The sequence below is a fragment of the Hyla sarda genome, chromosome 4 (genome assembly GCF_029499605.1).
Source record: "Hyla sarda isolate aHylSar1 chromosome 4, aHylSar1.hap1, whole genome shotgun sequence".
Classification (NCBI taxonomy): Eukaryota; Metazoa; Chordata; class Amphibia; order Anura; family Hylidae; genus Hyla; species Hyla sarda.
In genome coordinates this window covers 197,599,617-197,622,725 of record NC_079192.1, presented here as the reverse complement: position 1 = coordinate 197,622,725, position 23,109 = coordinate 197,599,617, and the positions used below count along the sequence as shown (strand labels likewise).

General features: G+C 46.3%; 1 protein-coding gene across 7 annotated transcripts in view; it reads right to left on the bottom strand.

Annotated features, from left to right (window-relative positions):
* Positions 1 to 23,109, bottom strand: part of TASOR2 (transcription activation suppressor family member 2) — a gene marked incomplete at its 3' end in the record, with an annotated part of 97,448 nt that overhangs the window by 57,204 nt on the left and 17,135 nt on the right. For 5 of the 7 annotated variants that reach the window (XM_056573212.1, XM_056573219.1, XM_056573213.1 and 2 more), the window contains 4 exon segments: positions 2,357 to 2,457; positions 10,989 to 11,088; positions 11,168 to 11,187; positions 15,804 to 15,916. In XM_056573212.1, coding sequence (XP_056429187.1) covers positions 2,357 to 2,457; positions 10,989 to 11,088; positions 11,168 to 11,187; positions 15,804 to 15,829 — 247 coding nt within the window. 7 annotated transcript variants of the gene reach the window in all.

Here is a 23,109-nt window from a genome sequence, read left to right as displayed (position 1 = left end):
CACCCCCAGGAAAGGCAGGGGGAGAGAGGCCGTCGCTGCCCGCTTCTCTCCCCTGCCTTTCCTGGGGTCTAGAGCCCTGCTGCCTGCCCTTCTCTCCCCCTGGCTATCTGCGCCGCTGCCCGTTCTGTCCCCCTGACTATCGGTGCCGGCGCCGATAGCCAGGGGGAGAGAAGAGGCGCCGACAGCCAGGGGGAGAGAAGGGGCAGCGGCACCCATTGCCGGCGCCGCTGCCCTGTTGCCTCCCCCCATCCCCGGTGGCATAATTACCTGTTGCCGGGGTCGGGTCCGCGCTGCAGCAGGCCTCCGGCGTGCGTCCCCTGCGTCGTTGCTATGCACGGCGCGGCGCATTGACGTAATGCGCCGTGCAGCGCATAGCAACGACGCGGGGGACGCACACCGGAGGCCTGCAGCAGCGCGGACCTGACCCCGGCAACAGGTAATTATGCCACCGGGGATGGGGGGAGGCAACGGGGCAGCGGCACCGGCAATGGGTGCCGCTGCCCCTTCTCTCCCCCTGGCTATTGACGCCGGCAATGGGGCGCCGGCACCGATAGTCAGGGGGACAGAACGGGCAGCGGCGCCGATAGCCAGGGGGAGAGAAGGGCCGGCAGCAGGGCTCTAGACCCCAGGAAAGGCAGGGGGAGAGAAGCGGGCAGCGACGGCCTCTCTCCCCCTGCCTTTCCTGGGGGTGTATCGGCGTATAACACGCACAGACTTTAGGCTAAATACTGTACATATTTTATATAGCTGCATGTACACATCATGTCACTATAGAGTTATAACATAATCAGGTTGCTATCACCATCGTTTACTATATAATGATAGTTAAGTTGGACAGTAAAAATTGGGACACTGGTCTATATGTAGAGTTAAATAAGAACCTCTGCGTGGATTGAGTTGTACCTTGATTATTATTCTACTTCTGTGCAGTTCCGTTCTGGAGTCAGTATATGACTGCATTGACATGGAACGCAGGATAGCATTGCTTACCTTGCATTGCCATACAAAACAGAACGAGGCTTGGAATGGTACCTCCCAATTCATTACCTGACACCTGTCCAGCCTCGCTCTGGTTCTTACCTGATTGTGTCCGGAATACATGTCACAAGTTAGTGATGACTGCGCTGGCGATTGGATACCGGAGCGAGGTAGGAAGGACCTTATAGGTATATCATGGCCACAGATATGCATTTTAAGTATGGCCATCATCAGTGCCGCACGTACAGTGCAGCCGCACTGTCTTATACAAGGAGAACGAGCTGGAAAAAGGGTCCCTGATGATTTTAAGCCAATGAAACGCGTTGGACCTGACACCCTAATGTGATGGAGCCGTCGAATTGAGAGCGCCAAAAAGAGAAGCGGCAGATAACCGCACTGGGGAATATAAGCCAAGTGTGACCATAGCACATAGAGTTAAGAACACTATGGAAATATGATGTTCTGATGTATGCAATTAATATCACATCTCAAAATTATAAACTCCATAAGTGACATTCCTTAACAAATATATATATATATGATATGTCTGTACTATAGGCACCTGCTATGTAAGAATACAGTGCTAACACTGTGGAGAGCACAAGTAAAACATGTTAAATATCTTGGCCAGTATTGCTGTGAGTGAAATTTTCAAACGAGCTAGCAGTCATATGGAAGTCTAATAACGCACTGATGACGGTCTTGGGAAAAGACATGTATGTGTAGTATGAACTGTGCTTCAACTCATGATAGACAGATATAAGCTGTATCAAATTATATAGCAATCAGTGAGAACTGTTTACGGACTGATGTGAATTGTACACGGATATTGAGAAGCACTGAATGTGAATTGTACAGAATACTGCTTATCTATGAGTGCATAATACAGCCAGTACTGCTGACCAGCCATTCGTGATTATAGTGAATACATCTCATTGTCTGATGTGGAATATATCGCATAGTGCGTATTGGAGAGTGTGAATATGCCATACTACTACAGACATATTTATGTGCACCACCACTAGTAATTGCTGACTACTCAATATTTAACACAGCAGCACTATAATAATGCAAGAGTGCAGTGAAATGGGCTAATATTCTTTATATTCTACACTGGTATTTATCTCTATGTTACTGTGGTCACTGAAGTCCTAATAGTCAGCAATAGTACAGCTGCAGTAATACGAGTAATCGATAGACATTCAACATAATAGCAATATATATTTTTTGTATTTTTAACAAGTACATTAAAAGTTATGTTTTAGAGGTTCCCTATCTAGTCAATATTTTTCTAATTTCCTATCTGGAAACCTAACACATTTTTTCTTTATTCCTATAAGTGAGCTACCAGTTATGTTACATAATGCATAGGTTTTACCTTCTTGACCTGTAAAATCTGTCTTCTGGAATACGTCTTCTGGTAATTTTGTTCTTATTTCAGACAACTGGATTACTTCTTTCAACTCTAGTTTTTGTGGCCTGGTTGATACAATTTTGTACAAGAACAAAAAAAAATCATACAGACTTAATTTTATTAAATAAAATGTATGCTTGACAGATAATTAAATCCATTGCGTAGTTTAAAATACTTAGGAACAACATCATAGCCTCAAAGTGTTGCCAAGTCCAGAGTACTCCTTAGAACTGAGGGACTATTACTGATTACTACTAAAATAGCAGAGGAACTCTAGGGCCCATTTGCTTAAAAAAATAAATTGTGCCAGAAAAGTGGCATAAAAATACAGGAAATATTGGATGTCATATTTATTATTGCACTGACATCGGATGTGCAGGGTAACCCATAAGGACATGGAATATTGGGAATTCTGAATTACAATTCCCATATGAAGGGAATATACCGTATTTATCGGCGTATAACACGCACTTTTTAGGCTAAAATTTTTAGCCTAAAGTCTATGTGCGTGTTATACGCCGATACCGCCCCAGGAAAGGCAGGGGGAGAGAGGCCGACGCTGCCCGCTTCTCTCCCCCTGCCTTCCCTGGGGTCTAGAGCCCTGCTGCCGGCCCTTCTCACCCCCTGGCTATCGGCGCCGCTGCCCGTTCTGTCCCCCTGACTATCGGTACCGACGCCGATAGCCAGGGGGAGAGAAGGGGCAGCGGCACCCTTTGCCGGCGCCGCTGTCCCGTTGCCTCCCCCCATCCCCGGTGGCATAATTACCTGGGTCGGGTCCGCGCTGCTGCAGGCCTCCGGCATGCGTCCCCTTCGTCGTTGCTATGCGCTGCACGGCGTGGCGCATTACGTCAGTGCGCCGCGCCGTGCATAGCAACGACGCAGGGGACGTACGCCGGAGGCCTGCAGCAGGGCGGACCCGACCCAGGTAATTATGCCACCGGGGATGGGAGGAGGCAACGGGGCAGCGGCGCCGGCAATGGGTGCCGCTGCCCCTTCTCTCCCCCTGGCTGTCGGCGCCGCTTCTCTCCCCCTGGCTATCGGCGCCGGCAATGGGGCGCCGGTACCGATAGTCAGGGGGACAGAACGGGCAGCGGCGCCGATAGCCAGGGGGAGAGAAGGACCGGCAGCAGGGCTCTAGACCCCAGGAAAGGCAGGGGGAGAGAAGCGGGCAGCGACGGCCTCTCTCCCCCTGCCTTTCCTGGGGATGTATCGGGGTATACACGCGCACACACGCACCCTCATTTTACCATGGATATTTGGGTAAAAAACTTTTTTTACCCAAATATCCTTGGTAAAATGAGGGTGCGTGTTATAGGCCGGTGCGTGGTATACCCCGATAAATACGGTAACTGCCTCCAAACAAGCAATCAATAAAATCTTTGCTATCATTTATATAGACCACAGCCAAGCATCAGCATGGAGCAGAGCGATGAATATAAGTAGAGATGAGCGAAATTCCAGTAATTCGATTCGTCACGAACTTCTCAGGTCGATGTTTGCTGACTTTAGCCTGCATAAAGGAGTTCACCTTTCAGGTGCTCCGGTGGGCTGGAAAAGGTGGATACAGTCCTAGGAGAGAGTCTCTTAGGACTGTATCCACCTTTTCCAGCCCACCGGAGCACCTGAAAGCTGAACTCATTTATGCAGGCTAAAGTCAGCAACTGCCGAGCCGAGAAGTTTGTGATGAATCAAATTACTGTAAGTTTGCTCATCTCTAAATATAAGCTTTACAACATACATACAGTTGGGGAAAAAGGAGATTTTTAAACACTTACCGTAAAATCTCTTTCTCGAAGGATCCATTGGGGGACACAGACCGTGGGTGTATGCTGCTGTCTCTAGGAGGCGTGACACTATGGTAATAAAAAAAAAAGTTGGCTCCTCCCAGAAGGATATACCCGCCTTTAGGCCCTGAGCTAATCAGTTTAAGTTCCAGAGCAATAGGAGGAGACCAACAGGTCAAAGAAAAACCCAAAACTGTCCGAGAACCAAAAGAAAAACATAACTGAACACACCCTCGGACAGAGAACCAAAGGAAATCTCAAAAAGGGCGGGAGCTGTGTCCCCCAATGGATCCTTCGAGAAAGAGATTTTACGGTAAGTGTTAAAAAAATCTCCTTTTCTCTATCGGCTCCATTGGGGGACACAGACCGTGGGACGTACCAAAGCCGCCCCTTGGGTGGGCAGATAAGCAGTCAGGCAGGCGGACGATCCACTGCCGCCTGCAACACTTTACGACCCAGACTAGCATCAGCCGATGCGAAAGTATGAACTCAGTAAAACCTTGAGAAAGTGTGCAAAGACAACCAGGTAGCCGCCTTGCAAATCTGCGAGGCCCTATTCTGGAGAGCCCAGGATGCCCCAACAGAACAAGTTGAATGAGCCACAACCCTGAAAGGAGGAATCTTCCCCTTACAGCCATAGGCTTCAGAAATGGCGGACCGAATCCACCGAGAAATGGTGGCCTTTGAAGCAGGTTGTCCCTTGCGACGACCTTCCGTAAGGACGAAAAAGGAATCACACTGACGAAACGAAGAAGTGATGGAGAGATAAGACGGAACAGCCCGAACTACATCCAGCTTGTGTAGTAAGCGCTCCTTAGGATGAGAAGGAGCAGGACAAAAAGATGGGAGGACAATGTCCTCATTGAGATGAAAGGCCGAAACCACCTTAGGCAAAAAGGAAGGATCTGGCCGGAAAACAACCTTGTTCTGGTGGATCACCAGAAACGGAGAACGGCAGGAAAGAGCTGCCAATTTAGACACCCTCCGGATGGAGGTGATAGCAACAAGAAACGCCACTTTGCAAGAAAGGAGGCACCTCTCTAAGGGGCTCAAAGGGTGCACCCTGGAGGGCACTCAGAACCAAATTCAAGTCCAAAGGGGGAGAGGGTGACCGATAAGGAGGAACAGCGTGCGCCACTCCTTGAAGGAAGGTCCGGACATGAGAATTAGAAGCCAGGGGCCGCTGGAAAAGAATATCAAGGGCCGAAACCTGACCTTTAAGTGAACTGAGAGACAACCTCAGTTCCAACCCCGACTGCAAAAAGGAGAGAAGACGGGGAACCGAGAAGTTTACCGGGGAGAAGTCCTGAGCTTCACACCAACGAAAATAAGACCGCCAAGTACGGTGGTAAATTCTTGCGGAGGAGGGCTTGCGAGCCCTGAGTATGGTGTGAATTACTTGGGAAGAGAACTCATGGGCCCTCAAAACCGCGATTTCAACCGCCACACCGTCAAATGCAGCGACTGTAAATTGGGGTGGCAAAGAGGACCCTGAGAGAGCAGGTCCGGACGGAGTGGAAGGCGCAGTGGAGAGTCGTCCAGGAGACTGACTACGTCGGCGTACCACGACCTTCGGGGCCAATCTGGAGCTACCAAAATGTCGGGGACGTCCTCTGCTTTGAGCTTCCTCAGCACCCTGGGAAGGAGCGGAAGAGGAGGGAACAGATAGGGTAGGGCAAACCCCGCCCAAGGAATCACTAGGGCGTCCACGGCCAGAGCCTGAGGGTCCCGGGACTTGGACACAAAAGGAAGGATCTTCTGATTGTGCCGGGACGCGAAGAGGTCCACGTCCGGAATGCCCCAGAGGTCGCAGAGTTGCGCGAAGACCTCTGGATGTAGAGACCACTCGCCGGGGTCGGGTGAGGACCGACTGAGGAAGTCCGTTTTCCAGTTGAGCACTCCCGGAATGTGAATCGCTGAAATGGCTGGAACCTTGCTTTCCGCACAGGTGAGTGAGTATCTTTGTCACCTCGGCCATGGCTGCCGAGCTGCGAGTGCCGCCCTGTCGATTTATGAACGCCACGGCCGTGGACGCAGACATGACGGGACTGAAGACGGGACTCCCAATGAAGAAGACAAAGAAGAATCGCCCGTAATTCCAATATGTTTATCGGAAGAAGGGTCTCTCGGGGAGACCAGAGTCCCTGAACCGTCCAATCCCTGAACACGCCGCCCCAGCCCGACAGGCTGGCATCCGTTGTAACAACCTGCCAGTGAAGGGGAAGAAATGACCGCCCTTGGAGAAGAAGGGGGGAGCGGAGCCACCCGAGCAGAGACTGACGGACCCTGCGAGGAAGAACAATCTGACGATCGAGGGACAGGAGACCTGTTCCATTGAGAGAGAATCGCCAGTTGAAGGGGGCAGTAATGAAACAGGGCAAAGGGTACGGCCTCCATAGTTGCCACCATCCGACCCAGGACTTCCATACAAGTGCGGATAGGGACTGATACCTGGGTCCGAAGGGAGCGCCAGACGTTTGTCCGGCGGGAGACAAATTCGGGCAGAGGCTGTGTCGAATTGAAGTCCCAAGGAGGTTAGGGACTGGGTAGGAGGGAGGACTGACTTGTCCCGGTTGACCATCCACCCGAAGCGATCCAGAGTGTTGAGAGGGACGTCCAGATTCTCCAGAGTCTGGGCTCTGGTTGGAGCCTTGATGAGAAGGTCGTCCAGGTAGGGTATCACCGAGATTCCCCTCGACCGTAACAGGCCCATCACTGGCGCAAGGATCTTTGTAAAGACCCGAGGAGCCGTGGCTAGACCAAAGGGGAGGGCTACGAATTGAAAGTGCCCCTCCGGAACCGCAAAGCGGAGGTACCGATGATGGCCTGGAAATATTGGCACATGGAGGTAGGCATCCTTGATGTCCACCGATGAAAGGAACTCCCCTTGTTCCAGGGACGCCACCACCGAACGGAGAGCTTCCATTCGGAAGTGGCGGATAAGAAGGTGACGGTTGAGACGCTTGAGGTCTAGGATTGGTCGCACAGAACCGTCCTTCTTGGGGACCACAAAAAGATTTGAATAGAAACCCCGAAACCGTTCCCCTGAAGAAACGGGAACGCTAACACCCTGGAGAAGTAGGGACTGGAGAGCCGCTCGAAAGTGCTTCGCCAGAGGCGGAGACCGGGGGGCCCGGGATCGAAAAAAGCGATCCCTCGGAAGGGAGACTAATTCAATTCGGTAACCGTTGGACACCACGTCCCTGACCCAAAAGTCCTGAATGTATGAGGTCCACATGTCTCGAAAAAGTAAGAGACGACCTCCCACCCGAGAAGAAACCGCGGGTGGGAGCCTCACTTCATGCAGAAGTGGGTTTGCGGTTGCCTGATTTGGGCGTAAAACGGCCGGACCGGTTGGAGTCCGACTTCCAAGACGGGCGTGCCCGGAACAAGGGAGCCTTCTTCTCCCGCGAGGGCACCTGCCCGGACCCTTTGCTGGAGCCAGAGGTCCGAAAGGACCGAAAGGAAAAGGACTTCCTTTGGGAAGTAGGGCGAGCCTTATTTTGAGGTAACAAGGAACTCTTACCTCCCGTTGCCTCAGAGATAATCTCATCAAGGCGTTTGCCAAAAAGACGGCCACCTGTAAAAGGAAGCTCAGTTAGAGACCTTTTGGAAGCAGCATCCGCATGCCAAGCTTTAAGCCACATAGAGCGGTGGAGAGCCGCTAGGTGACCCACAGCAAAGGCAGAACAACGGGCTGACTGCATGGAAGCTGCGCACAGGAAGTCTCCAGCTTTAAAGCATTGGAGAGCCAGAGCAGATAGATCCTCTGGGGGGATCCCGCTAAGGCTGGGTTCACACCTCATTTTGTACTTATGGCTCCCGTATACAGCTGGGAGGAGGGGTGGACGGGGCTTAATCACGGCGCCCGCACTCAGCCGTATAGGGGAACCGTATTTAATGTATGTCTATCAGCCGACTGGAGTGAACCGCAGCCTCCGGTCAGCTGCGTTCTCGGCCGTATGCGGTTTCCCGACCGTAAGCAAAAACGCGGTCGACCACGTTTTTGCCTGTGGTCGGGAAACCACATATGGCCGAAAACGCAGCCCACCGGAGGCTGCAGTTCACTCCGGTCGGCTCATAGACATGCATTAAATACGGTTCCCCTATACGGCTGAGTGCGGGCGCCACGATTAAGCCCTGCCCACCCCTCCTCCCAGCCGTATACGGGAGCCGTAAGTACAAAACGAGGTGTACCCAGCCTAAAGATATCCTGATGGAGCTTTTGGCACCAGAGCCTTGGACACCCATGTCGAGGCGAAGATGGGAAGAAGAGAAGAGCCAGCTGCTTCAGAGGCAAACTTCGCTAAGGATTCTACCTTCTAGTCTGTGGGATCCTTGAAGGCAGCGGCATCTGCCAGAGGCAGTGTAGTCGCCTTAGAGATCCGGGAGATTGGTGGATCCACTGAGGGAGGGGAAACCACCTTAGTGACAAAGTCCTTGTCAAATGGATAACGTTCTTGAATCGTCTTGATTCCCGGGAACCTCTTATCTGGATGTTTCCATGCAGATTCCAGAATGTCGTCAAAGTCAGCGTGAGAGCTGAACCTTTGAAGCGCTGGCTTAGCACGATGAAAGGATACTCCTGGAGTGACATCCAAAGATCCTGGGTCCTCTAAGTGAAAGGTGTCTCTTATGGCAGTCACCAATGAGTTCACCGTTGCAATTGAGTCCGAGCGGTCCTCTGAGTCAGATGCCGGCTCGGAAGCCTCATCCACCAGTTCACAAGGAGAATGAACGAGTAGAGGCCGGCCTGGAGGGGGGCGACCCTGACCAGGTACGCGGCTCTGGCGTGGCAGAGTGGCGACTCCGAGAACGTCCTCTGGAAGAGCGACGTTTGTGCCCAGATGACAGGGGGGGCAGGACCCACGAGGGGAACGCTCACGTCTATCTGAAGACTCAATGGAAGAGTCAGACGAGGCACCCCTAGTACGCTTGCGAGAGCGTGAAGTATGTGGAGACGAGGAGCGTGCCCTCTCAGAGGCCCTGCGCAGGGAAGACCCCTTCAAGGCAGACACAGTCAGAAGAACTTATCTAATGGAGTCTTCAGTCAGCTTTAGTTACCTGCATCACGCCTGGCTGCTATGCGCGAGCGAGGCGAGCCGGGAAATTGGGGGACCCGGACCCATGAGGTACAAACCCAGGTGCTGACCGTTGGCGAGGGGGGGGTGAACAGCGCATATACGCAATGTCTGTGCCCCCTTACTCGCAATGGGGAAACAGGGAACCGGAGTCCCTGAGTCTCCACCAGAAAGCAGAAAAGAAAAAGGAATAAAAAACTAACACGTCCCTATACTAGGAAAACAAAATCAGAAGACCTGGTCTGGAGAATTCTAGACCATGTCCACCTCCTTCAGACACTAAACTGAAACTGATTAGCTGAGGGCCTGAAGGCGGATATATCCTGCTGGGAGGAGCCGACTTTTTTTTTATTTTATTCTTTATTACCATAGTGTCACACCTCCTAGAGACAGCAGCATACACCCAAGGTCTGTGTCCCCCAATTGAGCCGATAGAGAAAAAAGTATTTAGTCAGCCACCAATTGTGCAAGTTCTCCCACTTAAAAAGATGAGAGAGGCCTGTAATTTTCATCATAGGTATACCTTAACTATGGGAGACATAAGAAAAAAACTTCATAAAATCACTGTCTGATTTTTCAATAATTTATTTGCAAATTATGGTGGAAAATAAGTATTTGGTCAATAACAAAAGTTCATCTCAATACTTTGTTATGTACCCTTTGTTGGCAATGACATAGGTCAAACATTCTCCGTAAGTCTTCACAAGGTTTTCACACACTGTTTCTGGTATTTTCGCCCATTCCTCCATGCAGATCTCCTCTAGAGCAGTGATGTTTTGGGGCTGTCGCTGGGCAGCACGGACATTCAACTCTGGGGGACACATCTGGCACTGCATGATTTGAGTCCCTGGCGGCGTAGTGTGTTACTGATGGTGGCCTTCGTTACTTTGTTCCCAGCTCTCTGCAGGTCATTCACTAGGTCCCCTGTGTGGTTCTGGGATTTTTGCTCACCATTCTTGTGATCAATTTGACACCATGGGGTGAGATCTTGCGTGGAGCCCCAGATGGAGGGAGATTATCAGTGGTCTTGTATGTCTTCCGTTTTCTAATAATTGCTCCCACAGTCTCTTTCTTCACACCAACCTGCTTGCCTATTGCAGATTTAGTCTTCCCAGCCTGGTGCAGGTCTACAATTGTGTTTCTGGTGTCCTTCGACAGCTCTTTGGTCTTGGCCATAGTGGAGTTTGGAGTGTGACTGTTTGAGGTTGTGGACAGGTGTCTTTTATACTGATAAGTTCAAACAGGTGCCATTAATACAGGTAACGAGTGGAGGACAGAGGAGACTCTTAAAAGAAGAACTTACAGGTCTGTGAGCCAGAAATCTTGATTGTTTGTAGGTGACAAAATACTTATTTTCCACCATAATGTGCAAATAAATTCTTTAAAAATCAGACAATGTGATTTTATGGATTTTTTTTCTCATTAGGTCTCTCATAGTTGAGGTATACCTATGATGAAAATTACAGGCCTCTCTCATCTTTTTTAAGTGGGAGAACTTGCACACTTGGTGGCTGACTAAATACTTTTTTGCCCCACTGTATATACTAACTGTTTATGTGAAATTGTTCTGCTACAAAAATTTGAGCACTTTGGGGAGGCATTTATCATTCCCATTTTGCACAAAAAAAAACAAACAAAAAAAACTACAACTTCTGCCACTCTACACTGACATGGGGAATGTTATATTTCACCCAAAAGGGTTTTAAAAAAAAAAAGTCACTTCGCACTTACAGTTGAGCTGGAATGCCGCAAGCACTTGTTGTGTGTAATGCAATATTGCAAACCAACTGTTCATGGATATACAGCTGTCCTTTCCATGCATTATACTGTGCTAAAAAGAAAAATATAAGGTGAGAATATGAAATACATTTATAATACCTTACAAAAAAGACAACCAAAAACTAACATACCTGCATTGTTCAATAGGATCCTGAAAAAAGCAGAGAAATGTTCATGTTTCTGTGCAATTATTCAATACAACTGGAAATCTGTGACATGAAAATACACTGCACTCTGATGCTCTCCATTTAATGTAGAAAGCAGGAAAAAATAAAAAATAAATTATTCTAGGGATTGACCGATACCGATACTCTGTGGAGGTTAGGGCCGATAGCCGATAACTTATACCGATATTCTGGTATAAGTTAACGGCTATTTATCCCCCCCGGCGACACCGCTGCAGATCATTCCTTTAAAAGCGTGCGCTTTAAATCAATGAACTGCAGCGGCTTCTGCGGTGCCAGCCGCCACCCGCTTCTTTCCCCTGCCTGCCCTGGGGTCCTGAGTCCTATCACCACCATCACCCCCCCATCCCCGGTTTTATAATTACCTGTTCCCGGGGCCGCTCTACTTCTGGCTCCGGCGCAGTCGTCCTGAGCTGTCATTGTGCGCACTGACGGTGACGTCGCATTGAGGACGTCACTCGTCATTGCGCTGCGCACAGTGTAACACAGGACGGCGCAGGAGCCAGAAATAGCGTGCACCCCTTGCCCCGGGAACAGGTAATTATAAAACCGGGAATGGGGGAGGCAATGGGGAAGTGCGGCGTGGTGGTGGGGGGTGCGGTGCAGTGGGGGGCGGGGCATTATCGGATTATCGGCAAGGTAATTGCCAATACCGATAACGTCCAAAATCGTGAATATCGGCCAAACCGATAATCGGTCGATCCCTACTTTAGTCCTAAGTTATCAAAAGGTTCACAAAAATCACACCTGCACAGACCACCCATTCACATCTTGACGCGTTTCAGACACATGACCCGGAAACACATCAAGATGTGAACAGGTGGTTTGTGCACGTGTGATTTTGAGTACCTTCTGCTAACTTGGAATAAAGTTGCATTCGTTTAAAGGAAAACTGTCATCATTGAATATTTATTGGCGCTGGTCACGTGAGCGCTTGTGCATACTGGCCGACTTTTATCATGGTCTTTAGACTTTTTTTTTAGAAAAGGCGCAAAAAAAAAGGCACAAGCAGGGTTTATTTGCGCCTTTTGGTTTACACATTTCTGCTGATTTTGAGTTGCAATCCACTGATTTTGGCAATACACACAATATGGAATGGTTTTATGAACTGCACCTTTTTGTGAAAAGGCGTAATAAAGGCGCAATGCCACTGAAAAACCACACTACTAATTTTTGGCCTAATAACACATGCAGAGGTAATACAATAAATACACAAACAAATTGATCCCTAGGGGTCAACCGAAAAAAACTCTATATTGCATGTGTCACAAATCATAAAACAACTTTTAATGTGAATAATTTAATATATAAGGTGAGGAAATCAATTTATTTAAAAACACAACTCCACTGGAGTCCCTATGCTCTAGAGAACGGCCTAGGAGTCATTAACTGGCCATCTAGCACTCAGGATTATTGTAGACTCACTCTGGGGAACTAAACCCATAGCCCAGCCTTTCCCTCTCACCAACCTATTTAATTGTCTAAATATCAATCATTATCTATATAGAGCAGTTTCCCTCTTTTAGCCGTCACTTGCATGCAGGGAGTGAGAGAAAGACAATTCTCAGATCCACCTTGTATTGTTGTAAACCCCTCAGTGAGACCTAGGCCCCACCCTTCAAGACAACACCATGTGATTTCTGTCTGGTCTAGAGCTCTGGCTTCACAGGTACACCTCCCCTCCCCCTGCCTGTGTGAGGAGCTTGCTGTGAGAAAAGCTCAATGAATATTCTCAGTCTCCTCAGCACATTACACTGCTCTTTTCCTGCTGTAGATCTAATCACTGACTGCTGCTATTCAGAGCACAGCATGTGCTGCGTGGGGGTGGGGGGGGGGAAGGAGGATAGTCTGAAAGAAAAGACCTGTACAGTGTGTATACAACTACACAGCATGCACACAGATAGTGAAAGCAATTGGCTGGCAGCAATTACACGGTGCTGCATTGACTTCTGGGAGTTGGATACATGAGGGGCCAAAGGAGTATTTTTATTTTTCTAACTTCCTCAGAGTACTCCTTTAAGTAAGAACACAATAATATCAAGAACACCTAAGGTAAATCTTCACATAATCTCAACAACAGTAGGAGCTCTGTCTTTTTGAAACAAAAGCTCCAAATCCACTGTAGAGGCATTTATTTTTTAAAAATTAACATGATGGCTGCCTGAAGTCATCATTATGGGAGTTCCCTGCATACTGTCCGATTCTATGTACAACAGTGTTGTCTTTAGCTTTTGAACCTACTTAGAGTGAATAATCTAAATGTTGTTTAGTAGTGGATATTTATACACTGTCATAGAAAGAAACTGGCAGACAAAAGTTTTTCCAGATGACATTTAAAGGGAACCCATCATTAGATTTTTCCCTATATAACTGTCAGCAGCATGTTATATAAGGTAAAATCAGCTTGCTCACCATATCTGGATGTTTTCAGGGCCGGCAGTGATACTGGGAAAATTAAGTTTGCAATTTGTCTTGTGCCGCATGCCAATAAGGAGTAAGTAGTCACTGGGGTATTTTTAATCCTGGGGTAGTCACAGTGCTCTATGCTGTAACCACTCCTATTCCAGTGTGATTGACAGAGCAGGCACCACCGATGTCACTGCTCTGCTCGCTGAAGTCTCACGCACGCAGAAGTAGCTTACTGGGATAGCGCTGCTTCTGGGCCTGTGTAAGGCGACAGTGAAGAACAGTGGTTACAGCCCAGAGCGCTGTGACTACATCAGGATTTAGAATTAGTGTAGGAAAGCCCCTGCATACCAAGCCCCTGCAGCCGACTGAGGTGGATCATTGTCTATTTTGGCAATTTATAAGGAAATCTGCAAGCTCTTATCAGGTATAGACCTGTAGATTCTGGCAGATAGCTGCTAGGAAGATAAAATTAACCATACATTTAGCTTTGCTGATCACTCTTTGTAAAGTTATTTTTCTTTGTTTGCAGCTGCAGAGCACACCACCTCGCTCTCCCCCTCCTGCCCAGCCTTGCATGACTGCTTTACATGGTACGGCTTCCTGTAAGTCTATCAGTCAAAGCAGGAAGGGGTTGGGGTATGGAAAAGATGTTGTGTAATATGTACGGATCTGCTTAAACTCCCATTGGTGATATGCTGAGTGTCAGTGTCATGTAACGGGCCCAGGCTCCAGGAAGAAGAACAGGCCCGTTATATATCACACCGCTACTCAACCATTCACCAGCCATGGCGGAACATTACAGAGGCCGGCCATTAACTCAGCGCAGTGTAATGTGTTGAGGCCTAAAGCCAAAAGAAGACCGAGGCTGGAGGACAGCAGGTAGATTCCAGATGCACTGGGGGAAGGGGCAGAAGGCAAGTGAAAATGTATTATTTTTATTCCAAAAGACCAGGCATATAGGAGAAATAAAAATTTTTTTAGATCGATAACCCCTTTAACTGCACTGGGAAGTAGCTGTTGCTGTATGTGTGCAAAGCTACCACCGGCCCACTCCGGTCAATAGCCTAGACCCTTCGGACAATAACTAAACCCCCTTCATAAATGTTCATCCCTTTTCCTCTGTATGTCTATGAAAGGGGGGAGTTATCGCCCGAAGAGGGAAGGGTCATCAGCCAGAGTGGAAGGGAAAAAGCTTTGTACATACAGCAGCAGAAGCTTCCAGTGCAGTTAGGAAGATAAAACCATACTAGCAACAAGACGAATATCTCCTGAAAGGCTGCAAAGCATTTGAAGCCAATATAGACTGTGAGCAGCCCATGTTCCAAATAACAGAAATGCGGAAGAAATGCATTAATATCACAGTAAAACGGCTATACTTACTGCTAACTGGTATAATGGCAAGTTAAAAACCAGTACCCAACATGAAGTTGACTAACCACAATACTATGGGGGATGGGGCACACAGATGCAAAATACAGATAAACAGCTACTAAATATCTGTGCAGTCTCAACCATATAGTATTGTGGCATTATGTCGGGAGAGGTTACCTTAACCTGCCCTTGTAGGTGGCAAGTATGGCCTCTTTTCTGTGAAAGAGTAATATATTACTCTATTCACACGCAGATTTGATGCGCAGGATTTTCTGCTGCAGATCTCAATGTAAACTGAATGATTGAACACCGCTTGAAATCCTTCGCATCAAATCTGCGCAGAATAATGCACATGTGAATAGACCCTTAGGGTATGTTCACACTGAGGAATTGGAGAGGAATTTCCACGAGTAATTCTGCTCGCTTATTCCTCTCCAATTCATTCAGCAGTGCCATACCCCATAGTATTTAGTTAACTGTCACAGAATTCTGTTCCGCATGAAGAATGAACATGTTCTTTCTTCATGCGGAATTCGGCTCGTAACTCCATAGAAATAAAAGTAAAAATTTTTGGCAGTCTGCCATGCTTCCACGCGGAATTCGCACATTACTGTGTATCCTATCCTCTTTCATTTCCGCAAGGAAATCAGAGTGGAATTCCGCGTTCGGAAAAAAAACTGCGTTTTTGAGCGGATTTTTTAAGTGAACATTCCGCTCACACCTTAACCAGTGTGAACATACCCTAAGAGTACAACTTATTCTGTACTGTATATAATATACAAGTTATATATTAACTACTTACATATCAGAGTCCTCTGACATCAACATGCTTTATAAAATCAATGAGAAAGTTATGATGAAGACCGGTGGTGACTTATGAAGTCGTCTGCCATCGTGGAATCCATATGGTAAATCCTGAAAAGGGAGGGAAAAAAATATTTCCATATAAGTTGAGCATTTCCCTGTGTCATTAATACATAAAAGTATGTTAATATATAAATATATCAGATTACATAAGTGCCACATTCAATAGACCGAGAGATTTATCAAAACTCGTGCAGAGGAAAAGTTGACCAGTTGCCCATAGCAACCAATCAGCTTGCTTTTTTCATTTTTAAAAAGTCCTCTGAAAGAAGCAAGCTTATTGGTTGCTATGGGCAACAGGTCAGCTTTTCATAAATCTCCCCCCAAATTTTTGAGAGACAAAAACACACACATACCGGTACATAAAAATTAAGAAATACACGTAGGTAGTAGAATTTATCCCCATACTGCTGAATAGAATAGTAGAGTTTATCCCAATAGTAGAATTTATCCCCATGCTGCCCCCACATAGGCGCTCATCTCCATATAGCCTTCATACAGCAGTAGGCCCCCTCCATACTGCCTCAACATAGCAGAAGGCCCCCAAAGCCATACAGCATACTGCTATGCCCCATATAGCAGCAAGTTCTTAACGCCATATAACGGTAGGCCCCATCCCCATATTGCTCCCCATATAACAGTATCCCCCCCCATATTGACCCTATATATAGCATAGAGCATAAGGTCCCCATTAGTTACCACAAGTGTTCCACAGCGGTGCGTTCTCCTGCACCCCTGCTTCTCTTTGACAGGCAGGGAGAGGGAGGGGCAAGTCGTAGCAGACATGCTGTGCATGGGATGTCTGCTCCCAACAGCCAGTACATTCATAAAGTGGCAGCGACAGCGGCTGTTTTTAAACTTTTAAGACGGATTGGGTCCGGAGGCGAGCCACAAGGTACCTAGAAAAGGCCACATGTGGCTTGCAAGAAGCAGTTTTGGCCACCCCTTGTATAGAGAAAAGGGAATGGACCAGGTAGGACCAGGTACAAGCATATGTTCAGCATGACAGTTCAAAAGAAATTCAGCCTCTGGCCACATCCATATTCTGCCTTCCCCCCCAAGGATTTAACATGAAATAAAGGATCCTTTCGCATATGAACATAAACTGAAAGGTGAGTGCATATTTTTTTTCATTTCCTACTTACTGTAATATGTTTATAAAAAGGCTGCACAATATTCCACAGAAAGCAAGCACACGCTACACTGAAAATTCCAACTAACAAGCATGGAAGAGAATGAAAGTGTTAATTCTATCTCACATTTTAACTTGTTAAAACCAAGAAAGCCTCATATTACTAGCAGAGTAGCAGCGTTGGCTGGTCTAACTAAACTTGGCTGAGCTGCGATAAAGAAATTGTAAGCTGAAAATAGAAGGGGATGCGGCTTGCGGGATGGGGCATAGCTTGCAAGCTGGACCAACATATTCCCCAGAAAATTTGGTGCTTGTGGAGTAAGGTGGGGTTGAGCTGTGATGAAGGGATTGTGGTTGAAGGACTTGTAATGTGGGTGTATCGGGCAAAAATGGCGTTTTCGGCCAGCAGCTTATTAGGAGATGCAGAGTAGTTTGTGGAGTAAGATACCGAAAGTCCCATAGACCTGCTTGGAACTAGGGTGGGAATGGTTAATTAAATCAATTTATTAGTTTCATTGAAATCTTTCCACCCAGTCAAGAGAGATATATCTCGGGTTTTTATAATTCACTAGCAAACATTAAAAATTGAGCATTCAGTTACAGCAACAAACAAGATCCAGATTGGATCGTAATGGTGAAATAGACCCGTGTCAGAAGTAAGGCTCTTTCCACACTACATTGTGCCATCAGAGGTATGCATGAGGGTAATTCTCCAAAACATAACTACCACATATATAAATAACTAATGCTATCAGACACTCATGTTTAAAAGACATACTGCACAGGATATATTTTTAGCAGTAAACAAATATATAAAATTCACTCTTTCACACAGCAAATAAATCCATAAACCACCCCAATAAATTTATTTATGCTTCCGAACATAAACAGGCATTGAAAACGAGACCTGAAAAAAAGCTTTTATATTCCATCAATACCATCATTGTTCACCTTACAGTCATTATTATTTAGAACCTGCCTTTAGGCCACAATGAAATCATTAAAAGGTACGCTACATTGTTACATTGGTTGTATCTTCATAAAACCTTCATTTGAGTATCAGGGAATTGATCACAAATCCCCAATGGATCGCGAGCAGGAAAAATGTGGTTACTAGGAGAGAGAAGCAGCAGAGAATTCCCAAAGCTGCTCTATCTGGCATTATTTATGGCATCTACATACTATCAATGAAGAGAGAAGAGGAGCTGTTGTGATGTGCAGTCATAATAGGATTCCATAATTATAGCTAAAGTCGCTCAACACATTTCAAAGGAGGCCTGTAGGGAGATTTATGCTGGCCAAACTACGGCAGCTTGCAACACCAACAAGGCTTCCTTGTTATTATCAACCCGGTTTTACTCAAACTCTGCGGCATGCACAAAGAGACCTGTCATTCATGCCAAGCCGTCAGGGTGGAGCAAGAGAGACAGCTTGGTTTGTAAAGTAACCTATTGTCTGAATCGAGTTTTCATGCTTAAATGGGCACGGTCAGATAAGTAAGTGAGGGTGGGCTAGCACTCCTCCGTGCTCTCTCCTGTCTGATAGCACTCCTCCGTGCTCTCTCCTGTCTGATAGCACTCCTCCGTGCTCTCTCCTGTCTGATAGCACTCCTCCGTGCTCTCTCCTGTCTGATAGCACTCCTCCGTGCTCTCTCCTGTCTGATAGCACTCCTCCGTGCTCTCTCCTGTCTGATAGCACTCCTCCGTGCTCTCTCCTGTCTGATAGCACTCCTCCGTGCTCTCTCCTGTCTGATAGCACTCCTCCGTGCTCTCTCCTGTCTGATAGCACTCCTCCGTGCTCTCTCCTGTATGATAGCACTCCTCCGTGCTCTCTCCTGTATGATAGTACTCTTCTGTGCTCTCTCCTGTCTGGTAGCACTCTTCTGTGCTCTCTCTTGTCCTATCAAAGGAGTTCCAGCCCACCTTTACTTACTGGACTTTGTCATGCCTGTGCTTCAGTTTGGACAAAGCCATGATTTCTATCAAAGAAGAAATACATTTTTCTTAATGTTTTGCCAGGATTACAACATATAAAAAGTGTTTGAATCTGACATTGCCCATTTAACATCTTTGGAGATTTTTTTCCTTCTATTTTTCTTTCAACATCTTAAAAATAGTCCAAGTTTTCATGCTGCCCACAATGCCTCATAGACTGTCACTTCCTGTTTTAGAGAGATCACTTTTTAGCATTCTCCTTACAAGATTACAATGAATATATAACACCAAATTACAGTATGGATCGGAAACGATCAACAACAGGTGACAGTCACAGCACTACTGCTCCCTGAACATGTCTAGAAAACTCTCACCTAGAAGACCATGAACATGTTCCAGAGATATGTTTCCTGTGGTCCAAGTGGCTACAGTAAAGCATATCTCAAAATGCTGTTAACAGAACAAGAAGCAAGGCACGGCATAAACACAAACAACAAATGACCAAAATAAATAAATAAATAAAATAAATACAGACAGACAATAGAAACAGATTAGGAAAAAAAATGATAGGGGTAATTGATCAAGTCTACATGTAAGTTTTACACTGCCACAGTTAGAAAAACAAATAGGTGACACAATATTGTCTTTAAACTGCAGTGATCCCTTAAAGGAGAACTCCAGACCATAAAAATTGTCCCCCATAGTGCAGGCAGTAAAAAAATAAAGATGTACATACCTTCCTCCGCTCCCCCGGGGCCTCCGGTAACCGGCTCCGATCTCTGCCACAATCCACTTCCTGGTTGCCGGTGGTCAGATGAATCAGCCAATCCCCAGCCGCAGCGCAGTCCGACTCGGACGGCGATATGCTGAGCGGCAGTGTGAAAACGCTTCAGGACACAAAATTCTTCACTACATCGGCACCTGCGGCCGGGGCCAAAAACGTCACACTGCCGCTCAGCCTATCGCCGGCCGAGTCGGACTGCGCTGCAGCTGGTGATTGGCTGATTCATCCGACCACCGGCAACCAGGAAGTGGATTGCGGCGGAGACCGGAGCCGGTTACCGGAGGCCCTTGGGGAACAGAGGAAGGTATGTACATCTTTATTTTTTTTTACTGCCGGCACTATGGGGGACAATTTTTATGGTCTGGAGTTCTCCTTTAACTTACAATAGTTTCAACACGCAATGATCTTTTCTGGACCATTGTAACTTGATACCCTACTCAACATGCAATGCTACAGACAGTCCAGATCTAGGAAAGATGTCAATGACTGACCAATCAGAATGGGCATTTCACTGGTAAAACCCCTGTATTACTGAAGCGTATGCACTGACTGGCTGTCTGGTAGCGCCTCCCTACAGTACAGGGTGGTACTTCATGTTCTGCACTATTTGCTACATTACATTTTGGCAGAAGTAATAAACAATGAGAATGAGCTAAAAGTGAACTTTTATCATTTAAAAGTTATTGAGAGTGGAAGGGGGGTGGTGGGTGGATTTATCATTAATGTACCCTGTTTTCGTGGTGCTGATTTGTCAAACAGCCCTCAATTTGTTGCAAAACTACACCAACCCAGACCTGGCTTACAAAATTGGCTGTGGACAGTATTTTCCAAATGTCACACATTTTGGCACAAAGTGGTTGACGTTGCAGAAAAGTTGTAGAGGAGGAACCAAAGTAGTGTAATGTCATAAAAATTATCACAACCACACACCCACTTAATAAATTTGGTGCTCATACACATTGCGACCACACAAATGAAGTGTATAGAAAAATTGTTCACCTACACTGCCCTTGATAAATGCTCCACACTCAACTGCAAAGTTTAAAGCAGGAAACTGCTATAAAATGCCCACTGTTAAAGTGTAGGGTCCTAATCAAGAGAGTGTATAATTTTAATATACATACTGTCATGGCCGTAAATGTTGGCACCCCTGAAATTTTTCAAGAAAATGAAGTATCTCTCACAGAAAAGGATTGCAGTAACACATGTTTTGCTATACAAATTTATTCCCCTTGTGTGTATTGACACTAAACAAAAATAAAAAATAAAAATAAATAAAAAGGGAAGAAAAAAAAAGCAAATTGGACATAATGTCACAAAAAAACTCAAAAAATTGTCTTGACAAAATGATTGGCACCCGTTCAAAATTATGGATAAATAAGATTGTTTCAAGCATGTGATGCTACTTTAAAACTCACCTGGGGTAAGTATCAGGTGTGGGAATTATAAAAACCACACCTGAAATCAGATAAAAGGGAGAGAAGTTCACTTAGTCTTTGCATTGTGTGTGCCACACTAAGCATGGACAACAGAAAGAGGAGAAGAGAATGGTCTGAGGACTTGAGAACCAAAATTGTGGGAAAATATCAACAATCTCAAGTCCATCTCCAGGGATCTAGATTTGACTTTGTCCACAGTGCGCAACATAAATCAAGACGTTTTCAACCCATGGCACTGTAGCTAAATCTCCCTGGGCATGGACGGAAGAGAAAAATTCATGAAAAGGTGTCAATGCAAGATAGTTCTGATGGTGGATAAGCAGCCCCAGACAAGTTCCAAAGATATTAAAGCTGTCCTGCAGGCTCAGGGAGCATCAGTGTTAGCACAAACTATCCGTCGACATTTACATGAAATGAAACGCTATGGCAGGAGACCCAGGAGGACCCACTGCTGACACAGACATAAAAAAAGCAAGACTACATTTTGCCAAAATGAACTTGAGTAAGTCAAAATCCTTCTGGGAAAATGTCTTGTGGACAGATGAGACCAATATAGAGCTTTTTGGTAAAGCACATCATTCTACTGTTTACCGAAAAGGGAATGAGGCCTACAAAGAAAAGAACACTACCTACAGTGAAATATGGTGGAGGTTCAATGATGTTTTGGGGTTGTTTTGCTGCCTCTGGCACTGGGTGCCTTGAATGTGTGCAAGGCATCATGAAATCTGAGGATTACCAATGGATTTTGGGTCGCACTGTACAGCCCAATGTCAGAAAGCTGGGTTTGCGTCCGAGATCTTGGGTCTTCCAGCAGGACAATGACCCCAAACATACAACAAAAAGCACCCAGAAATGGATGGCAACTAAGCGCTGGAGAGTTCTGGTGGCCAGCAATGAGTCCAGATCTAAATCCCATTGAACACATGTGGAGAGATCTTAAAATTGCTGTTGGGAAAAGCCCTTCCAATAAGAGAGACCTGGAGCAGTTTGCAAAGGAAGAGTGGTCCAACATTCCGGCTGAGAGGTGCAAGAAGCTTACTGATGGTTATAGGAAGCGACTGATTTCAGTTATTTTTTCCAAAAGGTGTGCAACCAAATATTAAGTTAGGGTGCAAATAATTTTGTCCGGACCATTTTTTAGTTTGGTGTGACATTATGTCCAATTTGCTTTTTTCCTCCTTTTTTGGTTTAGTTCCAATACACACAATGGGAATGAACATGCGTATAGCAAAACATGTGTTACTGCAATCCTTTTCTGTGAGAATTACTTCATTTTCTAGAAATATTTCAGGGTGCCAACATTTACGGCCATGACTGTATATATTTATCCTTTATACGCACACCCCGATCTGGTCTTAGTAATAATGGAGCGGATTTTCTCTTTTGTTGCATTTTGCCATTCCTGTTATTCCTCCTGGAAATGTCTGGGTAAATTGATACCATTGCCCTTGACCATGGGCTGTGACCCTACACAGTGATACTGTAGCACTCTGTTCTCAATTTATTCTTGCAATTCCTAGATAACAGAGGAATAAGTGCATACTGCAGTGTTGTGGAGAGCATGCAATAGTAACCCATTTTTACTCCGCTCTTGTTCTTTATTACTTAAGGGGGTACTCCCGTGGAAAACTTTTTTTTTTATTTTAACTGGTGCCAGAAAGTTAAACAGCTTTGTAAATTACTTCTATTAAAAAAAATCTTAATCCTTCCAGTACTTTTTAGGGGCTGTATGCTACAGAGGAAATGCTTTTCATTTTGGATTTCTCTTCTGTCACGACCAGAGATCTCTCTGCTGACTTCTGCTGCCCATTTTAGGAACTGTCCAGAGCAGGAGAAAATCCTCATAGCAAACATATGCTGCTCTGGATAGTTCCTAAAATGGACAGCAGAGAGCACTGTGGTCATGATAGAAGAAAAATCCAAAAAGAAAAACATTTCCTCTGTAGTGTACAGCC